Source organism: Primulina huaijiensis, chromosome 14 (assembly GCF_012295235.1).
Source record: "Primulina huaijiensis isolate GDHJ02 chromosome 14, ASM1229523v2, whole genome shotgun sequence".
Classification (NCBI taxonomy): Eukaryota; Viridiplantae; Streptophyta; class Magnoliopsida; order Lamiales; family Gesneriaceae; genus Primulina; species Primulina huaijiensis.
The window spans coordinates 13,874,298-13,900,537 of record NC_133319.1 but is presented as its reverse complement, the minus strand read 5'-3'; the positions used below and the strand labels follow the sequence as shown (position 1 = coordinate 13,900,537).

The 26,240-nt window shown below is 36.1% G+C and overlaps 1 protein-coding gene across 1 annotated transcript in view; it reads left to right on the top strand.

The window, feature by feature from the left end:
• LOC140957651 (uncharacterized) overlaps positions 1-9,769 on the top strand; it is a 40,959-nt gene extending 31,190 nt beyond the window's left edge. The window contains exons 13-18 of the mRNA XM_073414984.1: positions 7,906-8,196; positions 8,299-8,706; positions 8,788-8,832; positions 8,920-9,008; positions 9,292-9,379; positions 9,544-9,769. Coding sequence (XP_073271085.1) covers positions 7,906-8,196; positions 8,299-8,706; positions 8,788-8,832; positions 8,920-9,008; positions 9,292-9,379; positions 9,544-9,621 — 999 coding nt within the window. The 3' untranslated portion in view covers positions 9,622-9,769. The remainder of the gene's footprint in view (positions 1-7,905; positions 8,197-8,298; positions 8,707-8,787; positions 8,833-8,919; positions 9,009-9,291; positions 9,380-9,543) is intronic.
• The last annotated feature ends 16,471 nt before the right edge of the window (positions 9,770-26,240 follow it).

The following is a 26,240-nucleotide window of genomic DNA, read 5'->3' as shown; positions in this document are numbered from 1 at the left end:
GTCGATGATATTGTTCTTACCGACAGTGATCTTCCGGAGTTAGCAAGGCTTAAAGGAATTCTCAGTTCTACCTTTGTTATGAAAAACTTGGGACCGCTACGTTATTTTTTGGAGATGGAGGTTGTGCGCTCATCTGAAGGGATTGCTCTGTCCCAAACCAAGTATGTTCTCGACTTACTTCGCGACATAGGTCTCCTACATTGCAAACCTGTTACTGTTCCAATGGATCCTAATGAGAGATTGTGCGACGTTCCTAACGGTGTTCCCGTTGACCAGTCTCGGTACCAACATTTGGTAGGCCGCCTCATTTACCTTGCACATACTCGCCCAGATATTGCTCACGCCGTGAATGTAGTCAGTCAATTCATGCATGACCCTTATGAACACCATCTTCAGGCTGTTTTTCGCATTCTCCATTACCTTAAGGGTACTCCGGGTTCGGGTCTTCTTTTTCGCAAGAATTCCTCTCGGAATGTGTCGGCCTATACTGATGCGGACTGGGCAGGTTCGGTTCATGATCGCCGCTCCACGTCGGGTTACTGCACTTTTGTTTGGGGAAATTTGATCACTTGGAAGAGCAAGAAACAATCTGTTGTTGCCCGAAGTAGCGCGGAGGCAGAATATCGAGCTATGGCTAACGGTGTGTGTGAACTATTGTGGCTACAGATTCTACTTCGGGAGCTGCATATGTCCTTCACTACTCCTCTCCGGTTATTCTGTGATAATAAGGCTGCTATCAGCATTGCTCATAATCCAGTTCAACATGACCGGACTAAACATATCGAGATTGACCGTCATTTTATCAAAGAAAAGATTGACACCAGGGAAATTTGCATTCCGTACGTCCCGTCCGATGGTCAACTTGCTGACATTCTTACGAAAAATCTTCATCGACCTCAGTTTGACTCTTTTAAATCCAAGTTGCGCATGATCGACATCTATGCATCAACTTGAGGGGGAGTGTTAGAATTCCTATTATTTCCTAGTAAGATTTGTATTTAGGATTTTATTTTATTTATTCTATAATAGGAAAATGTGCTAAATCCGGAATTAGTTATTGACAACTGATTCCGGATTCTAAGCCTAATAGAAACAGAATATTTTATTTTAATAGGAGATTTGATAGAATATTTTATTTTAATAGGAGATATTTTATTTTAATAGGAGATTTGATAGAATATTTTATTTTAATAGGAGATTTGGTAATTCTTGTATAAATACCAAGTGTAAGGAATAAAAATATTATTCAGCCAAATTCACAAAATTCACAGNAGGATTAGTAGAATATTTTATTTTTATGTAGGATTAGTAGAATATTTTATTTTAATAAGAGATTTGGTTGGATTGGTAGAATATTTTAATTTTATGAGAGATTTGGTAATTATCTCTACGCATCTTGTATAAATACCAAGTTTAAGGAGTAAAATTATTTATTCAGCCAAATTCACAAATACTTCTAAAGCTTTTAAGCATGTAGAAATGTTGATAGCTAGCTGGTTCTAATGGCCTAAAAAGCATAGTTATTTAGGGCGCAAGGCGCACTAAAGCGCTAGGGTACCTTGGAGCCTGAGGCGCAAGGCGCATTTAAGATAATTTTTAAAATTCAATATATATAAAGTGATTTATACTATAATATTATATAAATTAAATATTTTTCACAAAGATAACAAACATTATAAATAAAAAGTTCATTAATAGATAATGTAACGTAAATCATAACTAGAAAAAAATTAATCATTTAAAGTTCATTAATAAATCATCAATTCATAGTATATTAAAAAAAATCAAATATCGAAATCTTCAAATTCTTGTTCAACGTCTGCAACTATATCGTCGTCGTCGCAATGATGAGTCATGAGTGTAGAAGAAATTAGATTAAAAGTTTGTATAAAGGATTAAACTATCATCTAAATCATCAAATTCTTGATCATCCTGCTCAACTACCATCATCATCGTAAAAGAAGGAACATTACAGTAAAAGTTTGAATAAAGGACTTATGAAATTTCTGTTAAAAAAATCTTGCATGAATGAGCGATAGTTTTTTTAATCATTAAATAGCCATGAGCTTTGCTAATTAAGCTGTAAAATTAGTTGAGTTCGAGTTATTTTTTATTCACCTACAAATTATCAGTCCACTTCTTCAAAGCGCACGCTTTTGCGCCTCTCGGAGCCTCGCGCCTAGGCAGAGGCGCACGCTTTAAGCGTGCTTGTTTCAAGTGCTTCGCCTGGGCAATAACCCAAGCGCAATGGGTGAGCCCGGCTGGTCCTGTCGCCTACGCGCAACCAGGCGCACGCTTTTAATAACTATGCTAAAAAGTAAGATAAAAATATAGCAAGAAGACAAAGCAACTCAAGATAAAGGAAATGCAAGTTCTATATCTGATGAAATAAAAGCTGAATTATCAGAAAAATCCTTGTACAAAAGAAAATACTGCCTTCCCGTAGCTCTGCTATTAACACTCAAAAGACAAATGATGACATAACCAACTCTTAACCAATTACATGCTCTTATTTTTATCTCCTCACTCTCGTGCTCTACTCTGTTCTTTATTCTAATGGGCTTTCCAGAATAGGCCCATTGGTCTTGTTCTTTCTTCTGAAATAAACTTGTGTGATAGCGAGCTTCTCTGGGAATATGTGGCCTATTTCTTCCAGTCTCTTATCAGATGTGTTCTTTGTGTGCAAGAGAGATCCTTTAAACAGCTGTTGATTCTCGAGTTTCTTAGGTTAGGAAAGATTGTGAAACTTTATTTTGATTTCCAAATCAAATCTGGTAAAAACCTGCAAATAGAGCCCTGTTGTCCCTTTTCAGTTTAGCTTATAAAGCAGTTGTTTTCCTATTTTGTCATGTAGTTAAATAGATATCCAGTGGTGAAGGGTCTTCAAATCTTCTTATGGTAGAGAGTTTTGCTGTTAGATCTGATTGTATGCCATGTGTCTCTTTTATGTCGAGTCTCGGTTGCTTCTGTATGGAATAATATCTATCTATTGTCTGACCTTTGCAATATCTCTTGTTTGTTTGTACTTGTCGCTGATGCACTTCGTTACCGTCGCTTTGTCTTATATTCTGGCGAGATTGGATGATTATTCTGCTGGTTCTTCCTTAAACTACTTTGCTGCTGCCTGTTGTCAAATATTTATCGCAGCTGCTCAGCGGTCTCAGTTAGTTGATCTTTGTTAATTTAATAGAGACGGGCAAATTTACTAAACTTTGTCATCATCCAAACTGATGAAAATTTTGTTCCAACAGATAATAATGCAGTGTTTTATGTTTGTGCTTTTTGTCGTTAATGGAAGAAAGACGTTAAGAATAATGAAACAATACATCAGTATATATATAAGGTCTACCCAATCAAAATAATATTTAATCTAATTTAATTTAAATTTGAACATAAAGGATAAAATGCTACAGAAATTACCAACAAATCAAAGAGTCATATTATCATCTAATGTTTGCATATTCAAGACTCCTCCTCAAGTTGGTTCGTATATGTTAATCTTGCCCAGTTTGGAAATCATGTCTTCGAACGTGGGTCTAAAGAGAGCTTTTGTGAGGATGTTTACAACTTGCAACTGGGTAGGGATGTACTCAAGACCCACAATTCTATTTTCAATCTTCTCACGGATGAAGTGACAATCAACCTCAACGTTTGGTTCGATCATGACAAATTGGATTTTTGGTAATACTTATTGCAGCTTGATTGTCACACTTTAATTCCATTGATTGATGTCTTTCCAGTTGTAATTCTTTGAGCAGTCTTTGGAGCCATAGTCCTTCGCATCTTCCATGAGCTAAGGATCGGAACTCTTCGCACTGCTCCGTGCTACTACTGACTGCTTTTTGCTTCGCTAGGTTACCAGATTTCCCAACACAAACGAGCAGTAACCTGGTGTGGAGTGCCTGCCATTTAGAGAACCCGCCCGAACTGCATTATTGTAAATTTTGACGTCCTTGCACGGGGTTTTTCTAAAGAGTAGTCATTTCCCAAGGCCTTTTTTAGGTATCTCAATACCCGATACACAACATCCGTATGTTCCTCAATTGGATTATTCATAAACAGACTAACGCTTACAACAAACCCAATGTCTGGCCGTGTGTGAGAGATATATTAACTTGCCCTCCAGCCTTTGGTATCGCCCTTTATCAACCAGCGGGCTATCATTTTTAACCCCATTCTTCACATTGGGGCCATGGATGTGTCAACCTGTTTCTTTTAATAGATCTAACATATATTTCCTTTAGGAGATTGAGATCCCAAAGTGATGATTTTACCACCTCCATTCCCAAAAATATTTCAAATGCCCTAAGTCTTTCATTTCAAATTCCCTTGAGAGCAGCAACTTCACACAAGTCATTTCTTGCCGATCATTTCCTGTAAGAACAATGTCGCCAACATATACAACGATGATGGAGATTTTTCCTTCTTCACAGTGTTTGATGAACATTGTATAATCTGATTGACACTGTTTGTATCCATCTCCCTTAGGAAACTTGTGACTCAATGAAACCAGGCCCGAGGTAATTGTTTTAGACCGTAGAGCAATTTCCTTAGCCTGCACACTTTGTTGACAGTGGCTCCTGATTCAAAGCCTGAAGAGTTGTCCATGTAGACTTCTTCTTCAAGGTCACCGTTCTAGAATGCATTTTCGACATCAAGCTGATATAGTGGTCAATCTAAATTTGCCGCAATTGATAAAAGAACTCGGACGACATTAAGTTTAGCCACATAAGCAAATGTCTCTTGATAGTCAATGTCATATGCTTGTGTGTACAATTTTGCCACCAACCGTGCTGTAAAACGTTCAATACTTCCATCGGTCTTATGTTTAACAGTGAAGATCCACTTACATCCGATTGTCCTTTTTCCACATGGAAGGTCAGTGATCTGCCAGGTGCTATTCTTTTCCAGTGCCTTTATTTCATCAAAGACAACAACCTTCTAGTTTGGATCTTGGTGGGCTTCTATTATATTTGATGGAACTTGTACCTGGTCTAGGTTAGTCACAAATGCTTGATATCCAGGTAATAAATTATCAATGGTTATAAAAGTACATATAGGGTGTTGAACACAAGATCTGACTTCTTTCCTTAATGCAATGGGTCTTTCATCATTATCATAATATTCGATTTTAGGTGAGTCAGAAGAAGTAATACCTCATCATTTTCCATGGAATGTGACTTCAAATGAGAGCTATTGGCTAGCTGATCTTGCACATGGGCATGTTGGCTCCCAAGTTGAAGTAACTGTTATGTGAGAATTGATCTGGAGTGGTTTATTGGTGAGGGTTGGATTATGATTAGGTTGGAGATCACATGATAGATCAGTATGGATTGGGATGTTTGTGGAGTCGAAAAATGGGATAGTGATTGGTCCCTATTCAGAGATTCATTACTAGAATTCTCCCCCTGAATCGCGGAACTGGGGAAAAGCGGTTCTCATTCAAGGAACGTGACTTCCATAAAGGTGTAAAACTTGCTGATGACTGGGGAATAACACTTCTATCCTTTCTGGTTGGGAGAGTAGCCTAGGAAAACACATTTGATGGCTCGTGGTTCAAGTTTACCTCGATGTTAGGTGTGGATGTGAACAAAGGATGAGCACCCCAAAAAATTTGAGAGCGATATTTTGAATGAGATGGGTGTTTGGGTAAAACTCAAGAAGGGCCTGGATAAGGGTTTTGCAGTCGAGGACATAGGAAAACATTCGGTTAATGAGGTATATGTCGGTAAGTATTGCATCACCTCCAAATAGTGGGGTAACATTATTTGTAAACAACAAGGAGCGAGCATCCTCTAGCAAGTGACGCTTCTTTCGTTCAGAAACACTGTTCTGTTGTGGTTTCAACACAGGAACTTTGGCGAACAATTCCTTAAGTAATTAATTAATCACCCAAGACGGAATTGAAGAAATATTTGGCTCTATCGGTTCGTAGGATCTGTATTTTTGTTGAGAACTGGGTTTGGATCATGGTGTTGAAATGTTTAAAGATCTGTGAAGTTTCAGTCTTCTCTTTCATTGAGAACACCTAAGAGAGATGGGTACGGTCATCCACAAATAACAAAAACCAACGACTGTCCGTTATATTTTGCACATGTGATGTACCTCAAATATCAATGTGGATGAGAGGGACATGTGAAGATGGTTTTTATGGTTGTGTTTTAAATGTGGCACTTGTATGTTTTGACAATTGAAAATTATCACATGAAATAAACTTGGAAATTTTTCTGAATAAAAAGGAGAGGGGTACCCTAACCTATAATGCCATAGTAGGTTATGATTATCCTTATTAACAGAATTGGAAAACATAAAAATGGATGATCTCGAGGTCATACTTCATGGAGGATCCTTCATCTTGAAGAGGTATAGTCTTGCACGAAGATCGGTAATGCCAATCATTCTCCCCAATGATAGTTCCTCAAAAATACAAGAATCGACAAAGAATTTAGCTGTGAACTGGAGGTCATCATTCTAACTGAAAGTAGGTTGCATGTCAAATCAGGTATAAACAAAACTGAATGTAAACAAATATCCCTAGAGAGCTGCACTAAACTGGCGGAACCGAATACTTTGGAACAAGAACCGTTTGCTATACAAACAATGTGTGCTCGAAAAAGGGATAAATTTCCAGTAAGGGGTTCAGATGCACCTGAGTCGATTATCCAATCACTGGAAAGGATGAATCACCTCTTTGTGCAGTGCTGCCATTGGCAATGTTCGATGGATTTGCTGAGGATTGGGCCTGGCAGAGTAATCTTTGAAGAGCCTCCAATTGAGTCGCAGCAAATGGGGCTGGTTCAGGTGAAATGCTCTCAGTGGCAGCCGAATTTGCACGTTTTAACCGTGAGGGCTTCCAATCTACCGGCCTACCATGGATTTCGAACAAGTTTCTAATGAATAGTTTAGAAGGATGCCTGATGAGAAGCAAGGGCTGAACTGTTGATAGGTGGTTTGGAAGTGGGTGAGCCCAACATGAATTTGCGATGGCTTTCTTCATGGCTTACCTCGAAGAATACTGTCCGGAGGTTGAATGCGATTGCGCACTTACGTCAAGATTTTTATTTAAACCAGAGAGGAATTTGAATGTACGTCTCTTTTCAACAATTGACTTGTAGCGGAGGGCATCATCCGGACGTTTCCAGTCTTGAACTTCAAACATATCAAGTTGCTGCCATGACCGAGATAGGCTGGTAAAATAGGCTGTCACAAAGCATCACCCTGTCGTAAATCGTGGAGCATGCACTCATTTTCAAAGATTTCGGAAGTGTTATCCTTGGAGGTATATGTATCACGTATGGCTTCCCAGATGTCTTCTGCTGTCGTGTACATGAGAAAATTTTCGGCAATTTTTTGGTTCATGGAATTTATTAACCATGACATAACCATGTTGTTCTCGGATCTCCATGTTTTGAATGTCGAGCATGTGGCTTTAGGTTGAGGCGCAACACCTGAGAGTTAATCATCTTTCCCTCGTCCGCATATGAATAACATCATGATTCGAGAAGCCCAGTGTTTAGGCATGCTGGATTCGAAGATTGACAGTTGATGAATCGCCAGAGGAAGAAGGAGATGTCATGCCGTATTTTGTCATCGGCAGCTACCTCTCTGATACCATGTCGTTAATGGAAGAAAGACAGGTGGGGAAAAGACAATTTTATTCAATAAAAAATAATGAAACAATACATCATGACATATAGAAGGTCTGCCCAATCAAATTACTATCTAATCTAATCTAATTAGAATTTAAACATAGAGTATGAAATGCTAAATTACCAAGAAATCAAAGAGTTCTCTTTTTATTCTTTTTTTTAACAGCTATGATCTTATCATCTAATCTTTGCATATTCAACACTTTCGTATGTTTGGGTGTAAAAAATTGACCTACATAGCTCTTATTGTTTGAAGAATGGTCGTTTGCTGGAAGTTGGTAGTCATCTACTCTATTCTCCACTACCATGCCGAATCCCTTTACCTGGGTTTGAAGGCTATCGATTCTGTGTTTCGCGATATGATACGAAAGAAAGACAGCTGTTGAGGAATTTGTGCTATGTTCTTGGAGTTAAGCTTGTTGAAAAACTGACCAAGAAAGCCACTCATCTGATATGTAAATATGCTGATGGTGATAAGTACGAGGCAGCCTGCCGATGGAGAATTCAAGTAGTTTCTGCTGAGTGGATACATGAATGTGTCTTGCAGGTGGTTTCATCATATATTTTTTTTGGTCTATGATGCTCGCAATCTATTGTTTCTTAGTATGCACATTTTTGGTTAACTATAACCTTGTTGATAATGAGACAGAACAAAGTTGTCGATCTGAAAGCATTTTATCCAAAAGAGCTAACTTCTCTGGACCGAGAAACACTGTCCACTGTGAGCCAATATCCTTCGCAATCTGTCAGGAAGCTGTATGAGGATGATGCTTCACAACCAATGAAGTCACAGGATTTGAGAAATACACAAACAGTTGTAGCCAACAAATATCTGGGGACGGATGGGACCAAGCATTTAAGTAATTACAGTAAGAGAGCAAAAGTTTTGGGAAATGATAATGTAAAGATCCCACTATCTTGTGTCTCCACAGATGACAAGTCTGTCAACATGAAGAATCTTGCAGAAAACAGCACAACAATTTATGCAAGAGGAGCTTCTTTGGTAGTTCCTGATGTTGCAGCAGCTATAGAAGATTTGTTGGAGCAAACGAGCAAGGTAGAGTGTCAATTCCTTATTTTCATGTGAAAAGGCTGTTAACATGTTCCCTCATGTTTTACTGGTCTTCTTTTTTATCAGATTCAAGATCCGAAGTTTCAAGAGACAAACGGTTGCAATGAAAATGTATCCATTTTCTCTGTTAGTTCTTTTTTATTCAAACTTCTTCATGAGTAAACATTGTTTCTTGCTAACGGTACCCTTAAATTCTAGCAGATTTTGTCTTCCAATTCCACATTGCTTGGTCAAAGGTCTTCTATTCACCATTCCGATGCTATTCAAGCACAGCATTGGGTAAACAGGTGAACTTCCATCTTATCATACTTTTTTATTTCTCGATTTTGTTATACAGCATGTTCATTGTTCTTTTATGCCCTAGAAACCATGTGGTATTAATCCAATCTAGAGAATTAAATGATTTTATATAATTTAGATTCTCATCTATGTTTTCATCTTTGTCATTATACGGATTATCTTGTGAATGAGTGGTGCGTTAGATTTTCTCATCATGACATAGTGATCAGACGTCGTCACTCCAGATTCATTTCAACCAGTTACACTGGTAAAGCAAATTGTTTGTTTCAGGTCAAATGAAGGAGAAGACAATCTTTCTGGAAATGCTGCAGTGAAGGGCAGTCACGATGGTTTCAGCGAAACACAAACTGATTCTCAGGTATATATCTTGCTGCTGTTAATGCATTTTCATTTTGTCAGTTTCATTTGTCCAACTGAAAATTTTACGTTTTTCGAATCCTCGGTGAAGAACATGGGATTTTGGTTAAACGTGGGATACATCGAAATTAAGGTATTTTAATATGATTTGCATTGCTTGTTCAGGTTGTTGGGTATGAAGAAGATTTGTCCGGTCGGCAAATGATTATAGAAAGGGTGCGAATAAGGAGTAGCTTGACTTGAATTTCCCAGTTTAAACTTAGTCAAGCCCTTGCTTTTGTAAGTAGAAACCGAGGGAAATCATATTATTTGAAATCAATTGGTTTGTTCTTACTGGAGAGACAATTTTGAAATTTTGTTTTTAAATAATCTATATCTCTTACTATTTCCAAATTTATCCTCCACCTCAGTCTACATTAAAAATCAAAAGATAACCCAATTAAATTAAGTCTGACACATTCTACGAGTTTTTTCTCATCTTATAGCATTTGAGCGCTTGGTTTTATAATATTTATAAGGAGTTTTGTTATCATGTATTAAGAGAGTGTGTTCTCTTTGGAAACACACTGAGTGGGTTGTACACCATAAAATATTAGTGAAATTCTTTTCATCTTGCCAGTTGTTTTTATCCAAATAATTTTTAGAGGTTTTCCACGTAAATCTCGGTGTCCAATTTATTTTTTATTTTCATATTTATTATCTCAAATTGTCGTACGCGGGATCAATAAGTGCTATCAGAGCTTGGTTTTAAAATTTCTTAAAATTCTGAATATGCTCTGTGGTTGCAGCTAGGGGTGGATGCGGGGCGAGTTTTCGGGTTCGGGTACCCGACAAGTCGGGTAGTAATATTTACTACCTGACAACAACCTGATCATGTCGGGTACCCGAAATTTTCGGGTACTCGGAAGTCGGGTACCCGAAAAAAAAACTTTATTTTAAATTTTAAAAAAAATCATGTCATTATATAGAGTTATGGCTAGTCATTATATCATATTATGACTAGTAAATTAAAAAAACACATTTATTTTTCACATTTCACAAAAAATCATGTCATTATATCTTTTTATGATTAGTCATTTGTCATTATATAGGTTTATGATTAGCCACAAAAAAAATACATGTATTTTTTAATTGAATAGAAGGATAGACCCATAAAAAAAATTCGGGTACCCGATACCCGATCGGGTATCGGTAAAATTACCCGAACCCGATAATGTCGAGTACCCGACGAACTCGATTTTTATAAAAAAAATACCCGATCGGGTCGGATCGGGTACCCGATACCTGGGAATAAATGTCAACCCCTAGTTGCAGACTAGACTTATCTTCCACATCAGAAAATATTTTTTGAGGTTTTTTATTAAGGCATGATTATTTTGTCCAGTCTATTAAATTTTTGTCGACATAATAGCAGGCAGATACGAGATAACAAAGTTCAATGGAAGCAATTTTATGAATCATGGTGCTTGAGTTGCTGTGCGGTTAAAAAGATTTGAATTGCATCATTACCATTACCACTAGCTATAGCTTTTGATAAAGCGGCAAGCGCTCGGTCCTACAATTGGTATCAGAGCCAAGGTCACGGGTTCGATTCCCATTGATTGTATGGAGTGCAATTATTGGGAGGGAGATTGTTGGGTGCAATAATTGTCCTTGCTTGGTAGAGCGATCGAACCGTGGTGATTGAGTTGCTGTGCGGTTTAAAAGATTTGAGTTGCACCATTACCACCAGTTATAGTTTTTGGTAAAGCGATAAGCACTCAGTCCTACATATATATATTCCATATGATAATTACACTTATGGTAATTTAATAAGTAAATTATGCTAATCAATGTTGGGCTAAAGCAAAAATTAATAAATTAGATATAGATGACAATCTCAAAGAAACATTATTTAAAATAATAATGAATTCAAATAAGGATTCTGATTATAGTTGTATATCTGATAATTCTTTAGAATCATATGGTTACGATGAAATTATAGATAATGAACCAATTAACTCTAAAAAAGAATAATGTAATGCTTGCATTCAAGAACAATCTTGTATAAATCATCTTAGTAATGCTGATGATAATGATGATGAATTTTATAAATTTATGTCTCAATTTCAGGATCTTAATATTAATTTTTTAACTAATAGTAATATTTTAGAATTTCTTAAAATGATTAAGGATCCAATTTTAAAATCTACAATTATAGATCAAATGGAGAATAGTGCTTCAACCAGTAGCAATAATATTATTGCTAAACAAGAACAAGCTTATTCTAAGAAAGAAGTAAAAAAAAACTTTTACAGAAAAAATATAGTAACCAAAGTCCAGTTAATATACAAGATTTGATTAAAGAGATTAATAATCTTCAAGAACAACTAAAAATTTTACAACGAAACAATCATAGTTTAAATTATCGTATTTCAGTTATTAAAAATAAAGAAGATTTAGTATTTAATTATGAAGGTTTTGATAATCTTCAAGATATTTCATTTCCCGATCCCAATCAAAAACATTTATCTGTTTTAAGCATGATCATATCTCAAAAACGATATATTAATATTACTTTATTAATCGATAATTCTTATAAAAAAAATTTCATTGCTATGATTGATAGTGGTTCAGATTTAAATGTTATACAAGAAGGATTAATTCCTGTCAAATATTTTCATAAAACCATTCAGTATCTTTCTCATGTTGAAGGAGAACCTTTAGAAATAAATTATAAATTGCCAAAAGCGTATATTTGCAAAGATAAAAACTGTATTTTAACCAGTTTTTTATTAACAAAAGATATTTCTAGCCAACTTATACTTTGACTTCCTTTTATTTATCAAATTTATCCATTAACCTATGTTGATGAAACAGGTATTATAGGAATTTTTCAAGGTAATCTTATTTCTTTTCAGTTTATAACTAAATATGTTCATAGAATTTTAAATGAATTACAAGAAAAAATTGATAGAAAAACTTTTCAGGTTAATTCATTAAAAGAAGAAGTAAAACTTTTTACTATTGATGAAAAATTACAAAATCCTAAATTACAGGAAAAAATTAAAATTATTTATAATAAATTCTCTTTAGAAATATGTAATGATCTTCTAAATGTTTTTTGGAATCGTAAGAAACATATTATTTATCTTCCATATGAAGAAAACTTTGAGGAAAGAAATATTCCTACTAAGGCTCGTACCTGTCAAATGAATTTTGAATACTTAAAATTATGTAAAAAAGAAATTCATTCTTTATTAGATAAGGGGTTTGTTAGGATCGGGAAAGAGTTTAGACATGGGTGAATAAACTATTTAAAAATAGTTGTTTTAAAAATTATTTTCAGTCGTTTTTAGACAGTTGAAAGTTTTTCTCGAATGGTTAGAAATATGAACCACCTGAAAAGTACGGAGAACGGTTCAAAATTTCTAATGATAGCTGCAACCGGTTGGCTGGCTTGTTAACAAGAAACAGTTTAAAATGTAAGTTCTTGCAGAAAGTAAAGACACGAGATTTTTATGGATGTTCGGAGATAAAACTCCTACGTCACCTCTTCTTAATATTTAGGAATGATTCCACTAAAAGACTTTGATTTTACAAACTGTTGCAATAGCCCACTCCAATCAGGACTTATCACACTGCATGTTTTGGAACTCTTAGTGATTACTTTACATTTCTGGATGTTTAAGAACCATCGGTTCACCAGATAACTTAGTAAATCAAATAACCAAAGGTTACTGATGTAAAGAAACAGTATGTTTTGAGTAGCACGAAGTTGATCCTTGAATGATCAAATATCTTTCTGCTAAGTGTGTGCTTGATGAGCGATGAAGTGTATAAACTTTAGGTGCGCTCAAAATCTTGAAGTATGCAAGCTTAATGATGTGTCAATCGCGCGGTTTGAAAAGCTTGTATTATCGTAATTGATCGATCTTCTTTGTGTATTCTTCAACTCTTCTTTTATAGGCTATCATTCAAACGGTCGAAAAAGATGTGTAATGTAAACCTGTAGCGTTGGAACGATGTGTCACTATCTGTTGCAACAATATTAAATGTTCTCAGCAAACATTTAATGTTCTCTTTGCTTTGTGCAGTTTTGAATCCCGTTCCTTTGAAGAGTTACTGCTGAGCATCCTTTTATAGTAGTTGTTAGCTCCATCAAAGCTTGTAGGATATTTAAGCAATCTTTCCGTTTTGGGATAGTGACATAAAGGAAGATCTTTATCGGGACTGATGTAGGACATGGTTGATTGTAGTGATGCAAAACCATTGAATCTCCTGAACCGGTCAGAGAATGTCTTTCGTTAAGTGAACAATGAATAGCTCTTTAATGAAATGGTTGAAGTCTTTGAACAGCCGGTTGGAGAGCTTCTAACGATTGAAACTCTTCTACTGAAGCGGTTGAAATCCAAGCGGTTAAGTTGTTCCTGTTATACAAGATAGATAGCAAATGTATCCTGAAACAGTTAGATGTTGTTTTGATTTTGTCAATCACCTAAACTTTAGGGTAATAATAATTTCTTAACAGGGTTAATAACACCTTCTCAATCTATTTGGTCATGCACTACTTTCAATGTTAATAAACATTCTGAACAAGAAAGATGTATTCTCAGATTAGTTATAAATTATAAACCTCTTAATAAGGTTTTAAAATGGATAAGACATCATATCCTTAATAAAAAAATATTTATTAGATAGACTTGTCAATGCAATTATATTTTCAAAATTTGATTTAAAATCAGGATTTTGGCAGATTCAAATAATAGAATCTGATAGATATAAAACTGCTTTTAATGTTCCAATATGACATTATGAATGAACAATAATGCTATTTGGCTTAAAAAATGGCTTCAGAATTTCAACAAATTATTAATGCTATTTTTTATTCTTATAGAAATTTTATAATTGTATATATTGAAGATATTTTAGTATTTTCAAATAGTATAGAAACACATTTTATTCAAAATGGTCTTGTTATATCAAAGTAAAAATGATTTTGTTTCAAACTAATATTAGATTTCTTGATTATATGATTTAAAAGGGAAAAATAATTCCTATTCAAAGAAGTATTTAATTTGGTTCAAAATTTCATGATATTATAACTTATAAAACTCAGTTACAAAGATTTTTAGGAAGTTTGTTAGGGGTCGATATAGAGTCTAGAGGGGGGTGAATAAACTCTATCCTTTGTTGATCTCTTTTTCAAAGGGTGCTAAAATCCTATTAAAGATTGTAGGTGATCTTATTCAAATATATAACCAACAAATCACAAAATAGTGGGGAAACGATCTGATGGTTTGAGGGGTGAAAATGATAAAAACAGTAGGCAATAGACAATTGTTGTTTCTGGAAGTTCAAAAATAAAATCTTCTACGTCTCTCCTTCTTCTGTTTCCAGAAGGTATCATTAAAAGACTTTGGATTTTACAGTACAACACTTGTACACACCCACTTCAGCAGGACTTACCCTTTGCCTACTGAAACTCTTAGCTTCTCAACAAATGTAAATAATTACAACAACGTTCTGGAAAAGACTCTTTTCCAGATTACAAACTCTTCTCAACAAGATATAAGTAATGTGAATAGCTTTTGAAGAGTGTCAGAAACACCAGCACAAGATGATCTCAACAGATCAGATATATGATATGAAGTGTGTGCTACTTTTCTGTATATTGAGCTTGAATAAGATATGTAGTTCTGAGTGCTCAAATCGACGTTTGTATAAGATAGAATGTGTTTGTTGTTGAGTTCAAGTGGGGTAACGTATAAACTTCGTTGATCTTGTGTATTTATAGAAGTCTTGATTCCAACGTCTATAAACAAAACGGTTTCTCAGACTTCTGATAAAATCAGCTTTAATACCTGAAAAGGGTCCTGCAGAAAGCTTTGATACAGTCAGTCTTGTTTTCATACTAAAACTGGTAAGTCGTAATAAATAACTTCGTATAGCATTAATGGTGCAAATTAATGCTAGTACTAGGTACAGTATCAGTAACATTGAAGATTAGTTCCGTTTGCACAAAAGATGTTGAGTTACTCTAGTTTATACTGAGTTCTGCTTCTGATTTCCTAACCCGTTGAAGCTTAGTTCTGCTTCTGGTTATAGTGAGATGAAGACTTCTGCTTTTATATTGCTTGCTGATTTTAACTAATGACCTGCTGGTTTTGATTCTTATCGCCACAATTTAAGTCTAACAATTTCCTCCTTTGTGGTGATGTCAAAACCTAGACGTTAGCAGAGATGAATAATGGCAATATAAAGCATATGACAATTATATGTAAAAATAATTAAACGATAAAAGTTTTAGTCATTAGTGCCAATGTCCCTGAAAATAATTGCGTCATTCTGACCATCTTGATCTCTTCTGGCAGAGGATTCTGCCATGTCTCCAGTTCTTCTCTTCTGCTTGTCTTCCTTCTTCTAGTTTTGCTTCCCCCTTTTTGGCATCCACGGCCATAACTCGAGCAATTAAATCATCCATGCGTCCAGAGAGATTTAGAATTCCATTGTTCAGCATCTCCAGATATGGTGTCTGATGAGAAACTCGTTCATTGAGAGAAGTAAGAGATTGAGATTGGGACTCAATCTTGGCATCCATAGATTCAATTTTGGCGGAGACTGAACGAATAGATTCATCATGATCGGTGAGTCGTTTGATCATGTCAGCTTGTCCGACCAAGATGGTACCTTGGCTTCTGGAAACAGCTTGTCTAAAAAAAATGGTTTCAGCACGCAGTTTACTCAAAGATTCCGCCGTGCGAGTGACTTCTTTAGATATACGGTCACGGAAAAAGTTTGATCCACTGACTTCTCCAGCATGTTCACGAGATAGCTGCCTCACTATCTCAGAGAGATTGTTGAGATTCTTTTGCAAAGTATCTATCTCAAATTCCATATCAAAGCATTCTGGTTCTGGAGATGGATTCCTTGCGAGCATACGCTGCTTGATTTCAGTAGTACGAGCAGTATGCGTAGCTGAGTCAAAAATTGATACAACCAATGCAGTAGACATTTCAAGTTCTGGTGGAGAAGTAGGAAGTGTCGCATCTGTTTGATCAGTAGAAGGGCCAGGTTCAGCATAGCTTACTTCTGGAGCAGTAGAAACAAGAGGTGCTGCAGTATTTTTCTCAGCAGCAGATGGAGCAGTAGAAGTTTCTTCAAAAACAGTAACTATTTCAGGAGCTGCATTATCGTCTATGTAAGCAGCTTCAGTGGCCTCCAGTGGTTGATCCGTAGGAATAAGTTCAGATGATCTATTCAATAGAGCTTCCATTTCTGCTTGATGTTCACCAGAAAATATCTCTAGATTTGGCAATGGATTAACATCTGATGCTTCCATGGGTTGAGGAGCTTTTGAGAGTACCACATCATTAGCGTGAGTTGATTTTGGTGCAGTAGCAGCAGTGAGAACAATGGATTGAATAAATTCTTCTACTGAGGCCTACTCTCGGACAGAAATCAAGGACGATGATTGAGTAGGCAGTTCTGGTGATGCAGGAGTACTAGAGACTTTTGCTTCTGAAGGAGCTGTGGTCCTTTCCTCAACTGGCTGTATCTGCAGAAGTTCAGTCAAAGAATGCATCTGATCAGTCATAAGCTTGATAACATCCTGATCATGAGGAGCAGTAGGACTCATTGGATCAAAATTAGACTTTAAAGTCTTCAACACAGAGTCCATTTCCTTCTGTTTCAATTGATCAAGGATGTAGTTTCTGCGATTCATTGCTTCTATGACCTTTTTGGTTTTTGCAGTAGCAAAAACTTTCTTCTCGTGTTTCACCATTTGGGCAAATACACCTTGAGTGCGTAAGTAAGTAAGAGAGTGAAAAGCTCACACCTTCAGCCATTCATCAAAGAATTACATATCTTCTTTGGCAGATTTTTCAATTTCTTCAAGGTGAAGTTCAATGCCAGTTTGCACTGTGGACTTGGTGCGTTGAGCTTGGGGCTCTTCAAACAACTTCCCCTTTCTTTTTCATGTAGGAATAGGCAGCACGGACCGAGTAGTGGAGGATCCGGCTAATGATTCTCGAATAACAACTCCAGTAGCAGGCCTGAGAGTAGGCACTGAAGTTAATGTTGATGAAGCAAGAACAGCTGCTGGATCTATAGAGGAGAAAGATTTTGGTTTGGATGGGTTGGCTTCTAGAAATACCTGTCTCAAGGGGACAGTATCCAAATCAGCAATGGCTGCTGTTTTCTTGATGCGGATGGTAGTTCTGGGCTTTTTTTGCTTGGTGTGGCTTCTGGGAGAGAAGCTTGAGTAGGTGCAGCCGATTCTCCAGATATTGTCTTATCTGAATCAGTCAAAACAATTACTCTCTTCCTCTTGATTTTCTTCTGAGGAGCTTGGCCCTCGGCTTGAGCATCCCCAGTCTCCTTTTTCATTGTAACAAATTCAGCCACAGTTGGCTTAGGCCGTAGAGCAAGCATGTTATCAGCATCGGTCATAGTCACAGAAGAAGCATTATGTTCAGTAGTGAACGGAAAACCAGCATCCTTCAGCATCTGGTTAATTTGAACAGCAAAATCAGTACTCTTCCGTGAAATCATTTCTTTCATGATCTTGAACAGAAACCGACTCCAATCCACCTTAATATCTGAGGTGATTGCCACCATCACCTGAACCTTCTCCTTGGTTAATCGATCAAAAGTACCAGCTTTGACAAGAGTGCCTTCGCCACAATGTTTGCGAGCACTTGGTACTCCATTTTCAGAAGCTTCTTGAAACAGGAAGGAAAGAGTTCCTCTCCAGAATCTGAGAAAGTAGAAAGAGCAATCGACATTTCTTCCTTTGTAATGCTTGACAGTTCAGATGTACCTGAGAATGGGAGAAGGAAGGTTGATCCAAGTAGTGCAGCATCAATTGAAATAGATGCCTCTCCCTGGGAATGAATGATCTTTCCATCATGAACAGTTTCTTTGGCGAAGAATTCCAAAAGTGCGGTCTTATAAATGATAGCAAGTGCTTCCAGAAACTTTCTAAGACCTGATTTCTCAACAACTTTAAACATTTGAACAAGTCCTTCATCTTTCATGGTGAGCACTGATGCAAAGCTGACTTGATAAGCACTGAGATTATAAGCTCCAGCCATTTCTTCTCTTGTAAATGAGATAACTTCAAAGTAGATTATGCAATGAGGAGTACGAGAGAAAGCAGTAGCTAGAGAGCAAAAGTCTAGAATCGTAAAAGGTGGAAAGAAAATAAGAGGCGGTTAATATTCCAAATGTACAGCCGTCAGTGTAAACACAAGGACACGTGTTAATATGTTTACGGTTGAGTATTTGAAAAGTTGTGCAGGGTGTCAGAAAAGCTAATTTTCAAAATCCATGAAAAGAGCGGGCTGTCCAATAGGTTGCTAAAAATAACCAGAAGAGGATTTGTCGTTTTATGATAATATCTACTGGAAGTCATAAAGTACTGAAGTAATTTCAGCATCTTAACAAAAACCAGTAGACACCTTGTTTTATCGAAAAGACAAAACTCTCTTCTGCTTCTGACAGAACAAGAAAATAAAAGTCAGAGGTACAGTACCCCCTAAATTAATGCAATTAATAAATGCGAAGATACGATATCTGAGGGAATGACAGATGATTCTTGGTATTCGTGTAAGCAGATAGCCGTCTGTTTAAGCTTCCCAAGACTCTATAAATACCTGCAAGTTCACAGACTGAGTTATCTTTACTTTTATCAAATCAAAACAAATGGGTAGTTCAAGCATTATCTCGGAGTCTTCTCCAGAGACTAAATCAGCAGAGGAGTTCCAAAGGAAACTTCCGGCGTCTCGTAACCAGATGTTTGAAGACATCTTTTTTCAAGATATGAAGGCTTGGAAGAAATTCCTTGGCATATAATCTGAACAATCAGTTAGAATGTCCAACATTATTAGGACTAAGCTGTGGAATCATCCCTTTCACAAACCATGACCAACAAAAAAAGGGGATTCCAGCAGTCCTTAGTTAGATTCATGTTGAAGTACTCAGTGCTACTGAGGTACTTCAAACTGCTGATATCAACAAATGTAGTAGATAAACACTATGTAATGTATCTGATTTTATGAAAAATCTCATTTTGTCATATTTTGTTTATCTACTGTTTTCATTGAATGATATAAAACAAAGGATAAGAAAAACTTAGTCTGGGTAAATCAGAAGAATCAAAAGACGTTTCGGTTGACTTGAGACTCTTCAACTTCTTCAACACTAAGTGTCGCCTGTCTATAAATAAGACAACAAAAAAAAATGTCAGATAATAACAATTCGATATGTCTAGTTCAAGCAATTCCAATGCCTGTAGGTAGCAGTACGCATGTCATTATCACAGATGAAATGTTTCCTCATCTAGAAAATCTGAAGAAGACTATTGAGGAATATGTCTGGGTAAAGGTCATGTCGTCATGGTTCAAGGTTCAAGATCTCCAGAATATGCATCAAAATGGTTTGGCTTCTACTCGCGCACAAAGAGCAGTAGCAAAGAAGTACAAACAACAATTTGACGTCAATCATGTTACATAGCTAGCCACTGATCAAGTTCTGCTGCATGTGATGCTGTGGAAGGAATGTCATCAGCTAAATAAGATCTCCACTGCTGAATCTTCACTAGTCTTCGAATCCATGAATTGAATAATTGGATAACTGAGTGGCAGGATTCTGTAGGTTCGGAATTGGCTAATGTAACATGGCATCGATTTTATTCTAAATGAAATATTGATTTCAATTCATTGTCGTCACTTTATTTTTCTGCTAGCAAGCTGATTGTTAGTTGGATAACATATAACAAAATAATAACAATAAAGTCAAGTTAAGTCGATTAAGCCAAGTATATTTCGAAAATAAGAAAACTTATTCTCAGGCAGAGGTTTAGTAAAGATGTCTGCTGCTTGTTGATCAGTAGGGACATATTCCAGGCGAATGTCCTTCTTCTGCACATGATCTCTAATGAAATGATGTCTGATATCAATGTGCTTCGTTCTGGAATGAAGTACTGGATTTTGAGTAATTGCAATAGCACTTGTATTTTCACAGAAGATGGATGATTCAGAAGCTTGAACTCCATAGTCTTTTAGTTGTTGCTGTATCCAAAGTAATTGAGAGCAGCAACTTCCAGGAGCAAGATATTCTGCTTCTACAGTAGATGTAGCTATGGAAGTCTGCTTTTTACTGAACCAAGAGATCAACCTATCACCAAAAAATTGACAAAAACCACTTGTTCTTTTTCTATCTAGTTTGCAACTTGCATAGTCATCATCTGAATATCCAATAAGATTGAAAGATGAATCCTTGGGATACCATAGGCCGACATTTTGAGTACCCTTCAGGTATTTCAGAATACGCTTAGCAGTAATAAAATGTGATTGCTTAGGGTTAAACTGAAATCTTGCACAAATACAAACAGCAAACATAATATCACGTCTACTGGCAGTAAAGTATAACAATGAGCCAATAAGACCACGATACTGAGTTACCTCTACTGAGATTCCACTCTCATCTTTATCAAGTTTGGTAGATGAGCTCATTGGAGTAGAACAGCAGAGCATGTTTCCATGCCAAACTTTTTCAGTAGTTCTTTTGTATACTTAGCCTAATTTATGAAGATTCCTGTATCCAGTTGCTTGATTTGCAGTCATAGGAAGAATGTTAATTCTCCCATCATAATCATCTCAAATTGATCCTGCATCATCTTAGCAAAATTTTTGCACATTTTGGGGTTAGTTGATCCAAAGATAATGTCATCAATATAAATCTGAACTAATAAAATGTGCTTATTCTTAACAAATGTGAATAAAGTCTTATCTACCGTGCCAATGGTGAAATCAGGATTAACAAGGAATTGTGAGAGAGTGTCATACCAAGCTCTAGGTGCCTGTTTCAAACCATACAGTGCTTTATGTAATTTAAAGACATGATGAGGTAAGAAATGATCAATATAACATGGAGGTTGTTCGACGTAAACTTCTTCTTGCAGTAGGCCGTTTAGGAAAGCACTTTTCACATCCATCTGATAGACTTTGAAGTTCTTGAAGGCAGCAAAGGCTAAGAATATTCTAATAGCTTCAAGCCTTGCTAATGTCTAAAACCTTGAGCCACCAGTCTTGCTTTATTTCTGACTACATTTCCTTCTTCATTCAACTTGTTTCTGAATACCAACTGAGTTCCAATAACTGCTTGATGAGTTGGTCTAGGTACAAGAAACCACACTTCATTTCTTTTAAATTGGTTTTGCTCTTCTTGCATTGCTTCAATCCAACTAGGATCCAGAAGAGCTTCTTCAATCTTCTTAGGCTCAACCTGAGAAATAAAAGTAGCATGCATATATTCATTAAGCATTTGCCTTCTGGTTCTTAATGGTGATGCTGGATTACCAATGACCAAAGATGGAGGATGAGATTTTCTCCAAATAAAAGGGTTTAAAGGGAATTCTTCCTGATTTGAGAAATTTTGGTCATGCTCAAATGAAGCAGTAGAAGGTTCTGGAATGTTCACTTCTGGTTCTGGTATATCCTGTGTCTGAACAATTTGTTCTACTAGAGGAATGTCTGGTTCTGGATTTTGAACGTCTTTGACACTAGGTACTGCATCATCTTCAATATCCAGTTCCAGATGAATCCTGTCTATCCTGTTACTTAGATTTGAAATGTTAGAAATTTCAGGAGCACTACTATCTTCATCAAAAACAACATGGATAGATTCTTCAACATTAAGAGTTCTATTATAAAAATTCTCAAAGCTTTGCTTACTGCTGAATATCCAAGAAAAATTCCAGCATCTGATTTTGAGTCAAATGCAGACAAATAATTTTTACCATTATTGTGCACAAAGCATCTGCAGCCAAACACATGAAAATAAGATACATTAGGCTTACTCCCTTTCCATATCTCATACGGAGTCTGATTGTGTCTTTTGTTGATCATAGTTCTGTTTTGCGTATAGCAAGCTGTGTTGATTGCTTCTGCCCAGAAGCACTAAGAGATGGCTGCATCTGCTAGCATTGTTCTAGCAGCTTCTTTAAGAGTTCTGTTCCTCCTCTCAGCCACTCCATTTTGTTGAGGTGTTCTGGCAGTTGAATATTCATGATGAATACCATGTTTATCCAAATATAACTCAGGAACTTTGTTAGTAAGTTCAGTGCCCCGATCACTTCTGATTTTTATGATGGAAACTGATTTTTCATTTTGAACCTTTTTCAGAAGTTTAATCAGAAGGCTACTGGTTTGATCTTTTCCAGCAAGAAATATTACCCAAGTAAATCTAGAAAAATCATACAACAACAAGAGTATATTTCATTCCCCCTAAGCTCGTGATAGGGATTGGACCAAACAAGTCCATATGCAGTAATTCCAAACACCTTGAAATTGATTTACTGCCTTTATTCTTGAAACTGGATCTCACCTGCTTACCAAGTTGACATGCAGAACATACATGATTCTTAACAAAATTAATATCATGCAAACCATCAACTAAGTTATGCTTTTTCAGATTATTGATAGACTTGAAGTTCAGGTGATTCAATCTCTTGTGCCATAGCCAATGTTTGTCATTATGAGATGCAACTAAACATGTAAGAATATTAACATGATCCTTATTCCATGAAACTTTATATGTGTTGCCTTCTCTTTTTCCAGTTAGTACAGTAGAATCATCAGCATTTTTAACTGTACATGTGTGCTTCTGAAAAGCTACTGAATAACCATTATCACACAGTTGACTAATACTGATTAAATTGTAACAGAGATTCTCAACTAAGAACACGTTATTTATAATGATGTTACCATGAATAATATTACCCTTACCCACGGTTTTACCTTTTGAGTTGTCACCAAAAGTTATCTTTGGTCCATTACAACTCATTACTTCTGTTAGAAGATTCTTTTGTCTAGTCATATGTCTGGAACGTCCACTGTCCAGATACCAAATAGAGTTACTGATCTTGGCTTTCTTCTCATGTTCCTGCAAACACAAGTTTTAGTAACTGGTACCCAATCTATTTGGGTCCAAGCCTTATCAGTCCCTTAGGAACCCACATTTGTACAATTCTTGGTGGTTTTGTACTTCGGGTATCCACAAAGGTGTGTGCGACAGAAGGTATGTTATTTCTAACAGTATGCATTTTAGAATGTTGTTCTTCCCTTCTATTCTTGTTGTCTGGCCTGTATCTCTTCTGAACCGGTCTACTATTACAGTACTGGTAGTTTTTAACCTTCATAGAGGGTTGTCCTCCTGAGTTGAATCCTCTACTGAATCCAACACTCTGGTGAACTCTACTTTTAGGTTTAACATAACCCAGACCATAATGGTTTCTTCTGTCCGTCTTATTTACAAACTTTTCAACTTGAACAGTTGGTACTACAGGTTCATGTACCACACTGGACTTAACAAAGTGAATGAATTTACCTTTTTTCATATCCAGTATTGGTTTCGTACTAGCTTCTGAAGTGCTTTCATCGTTACTGAAACCGAGACCACTCCTGTCTCCAGATTGTTTCTGTAACTCCATCATCTTCTCCAAAGAAACAGAAGACTTGTTCCATGCATTTACCAGTAGTGATAGCTTCTGATTTTCAGATCTCATTCTCTGGTATTCTGCATTTACTCTTTCATTCTCAGTTTTCAACTTACTTATCTCAACTTTTAGATCACTACAGCTGTTTTCTTGCAATCAAGTAAACTTACTGATTTGATCTTTTAAGTTTTAATTTTCAGTCTTAACTTACTCGAATGATTGAGAAAGTCTTGAGTACTCTTCCACCATGTCATGCAGTGCATTAACCAAATCAGTTCGTGTAAATTCGTTGGAGTCAAAATCGAATACCTCTCCAGATGTCAAGGTTGATTTAGTGTCTGCCATGAGGCATTTAGTGGACCATCTATGATGACAAACCACATGTCATCATCTTGAGCTGCAAGATGAGCTTGTATCCTGATCTTCCAGTCATCAAAATTTTCTTTTGAGAACATAGGAACTTTGCTGAAATGTGCCATATCTGTTATAAATTTTCAGTATAAGAATAGCCTGCTCTGATACTACTTGTTGAGGATCGATATAGAGTTTAGAGGGGGTGAATAAACTATATCCTTTGCTGATCTCTTTTTCAAAGGGTGCTAAAATCCTGTTAGAGATTGTAGCTGATCTTGTTCAAATATATAACCAACAAATCACAAAATAGTGCGGAAACGATCTAATGGTTTGAGTGGTGAAAATGATAAAAACAGTAGGCAGTAGACATGGTTGTTTCTGAAAGTTCGAAGATAAAATCTTCTACGTCTCCCCTTCTTCTGTTTCCAGAAGGTATCACTAAAAGACTTTGGATTTTACAGTACAACACTTGTACACATCCACTTCAGTAGGACTTCCCTTTGCCTACTGAAACTCTTAGCTTCTAAACACAATGTAAATAATTACAACAAGGTTCTGGAAAATGCTCTTTTCCAGATTACAAACTCTTCTCAACAAGATATAATTAATGTGAATAGCTTTTGAAGAGTGTGAGAAACAGCAGCACAAGATGATCTCAACAGATCAGATATATGATATGAAGCGTGTGCTATTTTTCTGTATATTGAGCTTGAATAAGATAAGTAGTTCTGAGTGCTCAAATCGACGTTTGTATAAGAGAAAATGTGTTTGTTGTTGAGTTCAGGTGGGGTAACGTATAAACGTCATTGATCTTGTGTATTTATAGAAGTCTTGATTCCAACGTGTATAAACAAAACGGCTTCTCAGACTTCTGATAAAATCAGCTTTAATACCTGAAAAGGGTCCTGCAGAAAGCTTTGATACAGTCAGTCTTGTTTTCATACTAAAACCGGTAAGTCGTAATAAATAACTTCGTATAGCATTAATGGTGCAATTAATGCTAGTACTAGGTACAGTAACGGTAACATTTAAGATTCCGTTTGCACAAAAGATGTTAAGTTACTCTAGTTTAGACTGAGTTCTGCTTCTGATTTCCTAACCCGTTGAAGCTTAGTTCTGCTTCTGGTTATAGTGAGATGAAGACTTCTGCTTTTATATTGCCTGTTGATTTTAACTAATGACCTGCTGGTTTTGATTCTTATCGCCACAATTTAAGTCTAACAAAGTTTAAATTATATTTCTCATTATATTAAAAATCTTATTGAGGATTCTGTTATCTTATATGATATATTAAAGAAACATCTTTTACCTTAGTCTAATAAACATACCGAAGCTGTTAAAAATATTAAGGAGAAAGTTAAAAATCTTCCTTGTTTTATGCTTGATAATCCCCAATGGGATAAAATAGTAGAAACTGATGTTTTTGATATATGTTTTGGAGGAATTTTAAAACAAATAGATTCCAAAACAAAAACAAGAATATCTTATTCGTTTTTGTTCTGGGAAATGGAATAATGTCCAGAAAAATTATTCTACAGTAGCAAAATAAATTCTTGCCATAGTCAGATGTATATTAAAATTTTAAGATGATTAATATAATCAAAAGTTTATTATAAAAACTGATTACAAATCTGCAAAATTTATGTTTATGAAAGATTTTAAACATGATGTTTCTAAACAAATGTTTGCAAGATGGCATGCTCATTTAGCTTCTTTTGATTTCAAAATTATTTATAAAAAATGTAAAGATAATCACTTACCAGACTTTTTAATCCGTGAATATTTATCTTAATTACAAGTATGAGTTTACGTGGTCGCGGTGATTCCTCTTATAGAGGAAGAGGTGGCAGGGGTAGACCCCCAAATATTATTGCACAACAGGGTACACAGAGTGTGAGAACCCGAGATTTTACAATCTGAAGCAAATCAAATTTCAGTAAATTTAACTCGAAGAAACAGCTTCAAAGCTCAGAGATTAACTCAACGGGAGGCCAAGCTGTAAGTAACTGCATCCATTGAAGTACTG